Source organism: Trematomus bernacchii, unplaced genomic scaffold (assembly GCF_902827165.1).
Source record: "Trematomus bernacchii unplaced genomic scaffold, fTreBer1.1, whole genome shotgun sequence".
Taxonomy (NCBI): domain Eukaryota; kingdom Metazoa; phylum Chordata; class Actinopteri; order Perciformes; family Nototheniidae; genus Trematomus; species Trematomus bernacchii.
This window is the reverse complement of record NW_022988043.1, coordinates 10,242,166-10,249,951: the sequence shown is the minus strand read 5'-3', so window position 1 is coordinate 10,249,951 and position 7,786 is coordinate 10,242,166. Positions and strand designations below refer to the sequence as shown.

Here is a 7,786-nt window from a genome sequence, read left to right as displayed (position 1 = left end):
CACACACACACACACACACACACACACACACACACACACACACACACACACGGAACATGTGACTGAAACGATGACTGAACAAAGTGAAAACAGTGAGGAAATTGTCTCTTTTTAAGATGCTGCCTTCATGACTTTTGTACATTTCAGCACAATAAGTAACAATGTAACCCTACTAATAATAGTGTCAAAGACAACATTTTAACCAAATCTGAAGTTTAAAAACTTTAAGATTTTGGGTTGTATGTGTAGTGACTGTCCTTCATCGTGACACTATAGCTTTCACTTTTTTAGGTCCTCATCCTCAGGTTTCTCCTCTTTCAATAAACCAACAGCAGAGATAAGAAAATCACCTGTAATGATATAATGAATAAGTTATCAATAAACTTGATAACTTATTAATTAATAAATGTTATTTATATGTAAAAAAAATAAATCATATTAACACTTATAACAAATAATTTAATGCATGAGAATCAGTAGGCCTGCTTTTCTGCAAATGGTTTTGAAATGAACATGTATGTATGTATGAAGTATTAGCTTACTTTAATCGATGATCTATTAAGTATGAATTCATCACATAAAGTCGTGACTGATATGTTAACAGAGCAACAGGATTGTATGAAACATCCTGCAGTGAAGCATTCCAGATGATTAAATGAAATCATTACATCTTGAGTCTGAATTAAAGATCACTTAAGTAGGCTATGTATGATTTGTACCGTCATTATGCAGTTTTTCCCATCATTAACCCACGTGTTCACCTCCTGCAGGTCATATTTTAGGATGATACATTAAAAGCTTTAATCCGCTGCCAGCCTGTTGACTCTGCCGTTACATCATATCAGGCTGTCAAATAATGAAGGTCCGCTCGTTTCCTCTGTGCTGCACCCCTCTCTCCCCCCACCCTCCACGTGTGTGTGTGACAGTGTGTGTGCATTCCTTCGAATCCAGCCGAGCGGCAGTCTGAGGCTGAGGGTCGGCGCAGAGAGGACACACACTCGGGCAGAAATCAGCCATCATTGTCGCCTTTACCACACAGGACAACATGCAGGTAAGAAACACACACAATGCCTTGGTAATATCTGACATGTTAATAGCGCGACAGGTTAAAATACTGATCTCCTTTTTTTTAATGTGGCAAACCAAACCGCATCTTAACTTAAATGGATAAGCTTGACAAGCTACCTGTTGGCGAAATTGATATTAACATCTTGTTTTTGAGGCTCTGCGGCTCATTTGTTCCCACTTTCGCTCCCGAAAGCTGAGTTTGGGAGTGAAGTTATGTAATGTATCCTCGCTGGAAGCTGAGAAGGAGATCTTCTTGCAGACGGCTTCCAGCGAGTGTCACTCAGCATCACGTCTTTTCCACCACTTATCCTCCATCTCACTCCCTAAATTTTAGCACGTGTGATATATATTTTTGAGTTTGCCATAAGGAGAATCCTCGTCTGATTGAATCTGGCTTAAAATGCGCGCAATCTGCCTTAAATCCCCAGTTCTAGGAAGAAAGGGGAGATGATTGTTGTAATTCTGCCTCTGCTAGTCTCCTGGCTAAATAAACAATCTATAGCAGATCCTCAGCAACAAGCAGCCTCTGAGTTTAAATCCGAGATAATAGACTGTAAAGTGAAAACCCAGCCATCCTGCAGGGACTTCCAACCCTTGCAAAGCTCAATAAAGCTCTATGAATGATATATTGCTGGTTTATGTTTCTCTGGAGGGCTTGAAAACAAGGAAAAGCTGTTACTGCAGATGCAAATTAAGTTTTGTTTATTTTCTAAATGAGGGATGGCTCGTCCTTGTGACCTTAAATCCTACTTTAGTGCACAGATGCAAAACATTAGATCACTGACAGAAGAAAAAGGTAAATGTATGATAATGTCAGACAGGAACAAATGGTCTCACACACACACACACACACACAGTGGTGAGATATTTGGATGCAGAGCTTCCCTGAGTGGCGAGGCTCATCATCAATCAGTCACCCTGTAGTAAATCGGTCGATCAATCAACATGATCAGGTGGAGAGCTGAGGTCCGCAGGCTTCAGTACGTGCGTTGTTTGCATGCATGTGCATGTTTTTGACATCTTTTATTCATCATGTTACTTGTGGTGCCTTGTAATGGCTTCAAAGTAATGTTTTTTACATTTAATCTACGGGCTGTTTTCACTGTATAATACATCTTCATTATTGTTAAATGTCCAATTCATTTTAAAACATTTTAAAATGTATTGTTTTGATATTTAGATATTGAGATTAAAAAAGAGTCAGTTGCAGGTACATTTTGTGCCGACTGATTAATCAACTTAATCTTTTTTTTTTTTTAATATAAATTCATTTGTTATCCTGACCTTTTTAAATGTCAGAACATGGTGAAAAATGCTTATAATCAGGGGTGCACATAACTGGTACGCAGGTACGCATGCGCGGCAACACTCTGAAATGCGTACCGTAACTTGTGTCACAAAGCGCATTTGCGTACCGACGTACTTGTGAAGCTTTTCCAGAAGGCGGTTAGATCACCGGACGACAGAGTCGGTCTCCGTGTGCACAGACAGGGCTGCTGTTAATGTCGGTCTGTACAGCAGCCCTGCGTTAAAACAGCTGATCACCGCGAAGCGCTGTACTCCACTACCACCTCCCCCCCGTTGACAATCGCCAGAAGTTGGAGTACCAAGCACTGACTCACTGAGAAAGTTGTGTGCACCCCTGCTTATAATACCTGTTTGTATAAGCAGTTGAATGCAGCACCTTTTTTTCAACAGTTATTTATTTCTCTTTCCCCTCCCTTTCTCTTAATATTGACTTGCAGGAGTTTGAGTTGAATCACGCTGTGAGGAGTCTGGGTCCCTGAGGTTTTAGTTTGTGACTCATAGTTTATTTTATGCAAAATAATTACTGTTTGTTCAAAATGTCAATTCTGTCATTTTTTTTGTGAGATCAGAGATCTTACATCCTAGAATATTCTCCATTTATCAAATCTGATATATGTTATCCTATACAGAGAATTTATTTTGGTATGAAGTCTCACATGGTCCTTTATAGTTAGTTATTGGTTCTACTATAAGAGATTAGATTCTGTCCAGCACACAGCTTAACTTGAAGCATTGAATTCAAATCACTCTCATATTTACGATAGATGGTGCTTTAACTTTAACACTGTGACATAATAAGTATTTCATGGAGGACCTCTCTAAGAGCCTGACGTTGCATTTCTCCACAACGCGGGTTGTCAGTCAAAGCAGTCACACAGTCAGGCTGCAACAGATCAGTGACAGTACACCAGACAGGCTGACGGCTACACTCACACACATCCAGTCACACACACACACACACACACACACACACACACACACACACACACACACACACACACACACACACACACACACACACACACACACACACACACACACACACACACACACACCCATTCAGTGCATTGTGCTGTACCTAGGGTTGCAAGGGGGTGGAACATTTCCGGTAAAGTTTCCATGGGAAGTTAAGCTGGGGAATTTTGGAATTATTCGATGCAAAATTAAACAAAAAACATGACATTTCAATAGATAATTATTTATTTTTTTAAGTAGAAGAGAACAAGTTTTAATTATTTTATTGAACAATTAATTGTTTCATTGAAGAACGAAAACAGGAATGTTGAGTTAAATATTACTCATCTGTGCATGTGATGGAGGAATGCACAGTGCCTGTAGTAGGGGGTGTGGTCTCTATAGAGTGGCGAAGTCCCTCCCACTTACTTCCGGGGTATGGGACCTTATTCCGGAAAAGTTATGCATTGAAGTCAATGGGGAGAGAAAACTTATCTTTCGATCCCGTTTGAATTGTGCCATGAATTACACATATGATGTTTGTCAATCTTAAAAAATCATTTCCATGTCAAAAAAGTCACAGTTTGTCGTAAAACTGTTGAAATATAAGACTATGAAAAATACGTAACTAGAAAGACTACAAATCCCAGAGTCGCGTAAGTGATGTCACAATTGTTTACCTCCACCATTCAGATACCTAAGATCAGCGCAATATAGATATAATCTATCTATATGGCGCTGGCTAAGATAAGATAACTTTAACAAGATGCCTGTGTGCTTAGTACCAGGTTGTTATTATACCAGCAATGGGTCTTGCTCGTTCTTTTGCTTCCCGTCTGATGAAAGGACCAGGAGTGGCTTGATCAAGTTAGCTACATAGCTAGTAGCTAGCACGTTAGTTAGCATTACAGCCTTGTCATTTTTATTAGCCTTAACATGAAGTAACATTAAGTAACCCAAAATGTTAAACAGTAAGAGTAGTAGTCATATTTCGTGAACCCTTTGAATAGTACTGTCACCGGTGTGATCATTCTATAATACACCATTTAATTCCGGGGGAGAAATGCTAACGCTAACGTTAGCATCGGCGATCTTTTCTACTTCATGCTATCTGCACAAATGGTTGACATTAAACATTAAAACGACCAGGCAGTTCAGAGAGAATCAAAGGAAGGCAGGCTTTGCATGACATTCTTCAGGACGTGTTTCATTGTGGTGATAGTCAATCGTTTGTTGACAAGACAGTAGTGACGGCCATCTTGGTGACGTGTGTGGTTGACCAGAGATGTAGTTCATTGAGCCTTTCACACAAACAAATGTGTTACTTCACAGTTTTACGACACATTTTAATTTTTTTGACTTGCAAAATTATCTTTTAAATTGACAAACATCATATGTGTAATTCGTGGCACAATTCAAACGGGATCGAAAGATAATCTTTCTCTCTCCATTGACTTCAATGCATAACTTTTCCGAATAAGGTCCCATGGGGCTCAACCGGAAGGGGAGGGACTTCGCCACTCTATAGCCATGCAGTAAGCAGTGTGCTATGGCATGGATATTCAAGTGTACTTGAATGGCATCTGTTTGTTTTAGTCAAGATTATGCTAAAATATACTTTCCCCAACTATATTTAAGTTCCCTATGAAGAGCCAACCTTCAATTTTGAAAATTCCCAGTTCATTCCCATAAATTCCCGTTAATTCCCATGGAAAGTTTCCATCTTTGAAAATTCCCGGAATTTTGCAACCCTAGCTGTACCTGATATAGTGTCCGAGGGCCCCACCTGTTCTGGTCCAGTAACAGGGATGTGCACCACACACTTCAAACACCAAACTAAGAGGAACGCGTTTTGAGAGTGTAACAGTGCCATTGTTTCCTGAAACATTCTTCTAACCCGAGTTTCACTTTCTTAGACTCTGGGTGTTAAAAAAAGTGCATATTTATCATCATAAATAAGCTATGATATGGTGAATTGGTCCACATTAACAATGTTTTTTCTTCAGATATGTAACTTGTTGCGCATGAAGAATCACAGGCAGAAACAATACAGTCTGGTCGACACGATTGCACTGAGCCAGGCAAATTATTATCGACCTAGAGGCGGAAAATGTGGTGAGGTGAAAAGATGATGCTGTAAAATATCAATCACTGATCAATTAGTATTGTTATGGTCATACACGGTGTCTATATTGTATTTATTGACCTACACAAAGAGGAATAAGAGGAAAGCGCTTTGGTGTGTGTGTGTGTTTGTGTGTGTGTGTATTTTAAGGGATGAGGAGGAAAGGAGCTGATAATTGAACATGGCTCCTCTATTGCTCAAAGCCTCCCTAGAGTATTCATTCTTTCTCTATGTGAAGGCTCACACATCGATATAATACTTGTTCGTACACACACACACACACACACACACACACACACACACACACACACACACACACACACACCACACACACACACACACACACACACACACACACACACACACACACACACACATACAAACAGCATGCGGCCCATATGGATGTGCCGTCCTCCCACAGTCACACTGATTCACACTGACAGCCATACTGAGAGGCTCAAGCAGTCAGGACAAAAATAGTATCAGCTCTCAGCCATCAGCATGAACCTTGCATATTTTCTTGCAGCAGGCTTCATGTAAAGAGACACACTGCATAACCACATCATGAGAACATGCAGTGAAATGTAGGCTTTTTTTAAACTCTCAGTGCATGATACTGTATTCTATTTTATGTGACAAACTGAAAACAGAAGGTGTCACATTTTCAAAAGTTCATTAGCTTGGCACTCTAACTACCATCTGTGAAGCTATTTTTCTGTTGTCGAGTGACTCAAATTGTTATTTGACTTAGTTGCACTCTGTTTTTCTGTTTTCGTTAAGTTGTTTTTTATTTATTAAGACAAATGGCAATGCAAAACAGATAGTGTTTTCCTTGTGTAACAGTTGTTAAGTTACCAAGAGACAGACAATTAAATAGAAAGAGATCTACCTTTGCTTGAGTTAGTGTTTGTTTAGGTGTTGTCTAAAATAAAATTCTAAAATAGGATCATATTTTGGGTTAGAAAAAGCTTCTTGGTTAAGATGAAGGATACATGAACATGGTTTCAAGAACACAACATTGACACAGTGGTCTGCTGTGCCATATTCACACACTATTGTCTATTATTATATTTGTAGGTGACCAAAATAATACTCAAACTGCATAACACTGTGATAGCAACCTGTCAATCACAAAGTATTTTGACGAGTACGCTTGTCTTAATAAGGGACCATCATTAACAATTTGAACATCATGCACAAGAAGCCTTGAAATGACCAGTCTATCTATTTGTGTATAGAGGAATTCACAGACACACAGAAGAATGCAGTGTTTTTTTGTGTGTGCTGCCAATCATTTTATATCTGTAGGTATTCCATCGTACCTTAAAACTAATCTTATTCAAGTTATACTGTATGTCAGCACCAAATGCCAACAAAATGAGCCAGCTCCCAGTGATTCCTGCATCGTTCTCGCGTCGCTTAGAGATTTTAGACTATCTGGCTCTGGGTTCCTCTGCAGGAAATCCCGAGTGGTGGGGTTTGTGTGCGAGATTTTACTGTATCTCTCTCCCTTTGTGCTGTCAGTCCTTGTCAACGCACTCCTCCTCCTCCTTCTCCTCCCACATGCTCATATCATTTCTCTACATAGCCTGTGCACACAGAAACACACACTCTTCCTCACAATCACACAGGCTGACTCTACCTCCCCCTATGTTTAAATCCCAGTTGGTATTTCTGCTCCACCTTAAGAGTAGCATGGTGACAGGTGACATTGTGGAGGGAAAGGAGGGTGACTGTGAGATAAATTGGAAGTAATGAGGAGATGTAGACGGGATGAGGCAATATTCAGGTTGAAGGGAGACAATAACTGTTCATATGAACGGCTAAATAAATGATAGTTTATTAGGTTTTATTGGAAGAGTGTTAAACGATAAATAGACATTGAAAAATAAGGGGTTACAGGGAGCAAACATACACATTTTGTAACCATCAGCTAATAACACAGTTGGTCCTGAAACCTAGCAACTATAGACATTTATCTTAAAGAATGGAGTTTTGGCCTCTCTTCCACATGCAAACTGAGTTTAAGATCACTTAGCAGTAAGCTGAGCATTTGACAAAACAATTACATCATCCCCTTAATTAATTCATGCCTATTGTTGCTTTGTGTAAGAGCATGCACCAGAAACAACAACAACAATGGTAGGATACCTGTAATGTTTTGATGGGTGACACTTAGCAGCATCTCTACCTCGCAGTCTGTGTACCTTGGGACATGTTCCAGAAAGATGTTTAATAAAAAAGCACGAAATGTGTATTCATAAATAACTATTTAGCTTGCTTTAATAGTTAACAATGGTGATGCATTTCGGTGATCCTATTTTCTTTTAG

General features: G+C 39.5%; 1 protein-coding gene across 2 annotated transcripts in view; it reads left to right on the top strand.

Annotated features, from left to right (window-relative positions):
- Window positions 1-940: 940 nt before the first annotated feature.
- The window catches only part of kcnip3b (Kv channel interacting protein 3b, calsenilin), a 43,799-nt gene continuing 36,953 nt past the window's right edge, over window positions 941-7,786 (top strand). For both annotated transcript variants that reach the window (XM_034118172.1, XM_034118171.1), the window contains exon 1: window positions 941-1,051. In XM_034118172.1, the coding sequence (XP_033974063.1) occupies window positions 1,046-1,051 (6 nt within the window). In that variant the 5' untranslated portion in view covers window positions 941-1,045. The remainder of the gene's footprint in view (window positions 1,052-7,786) is intronic.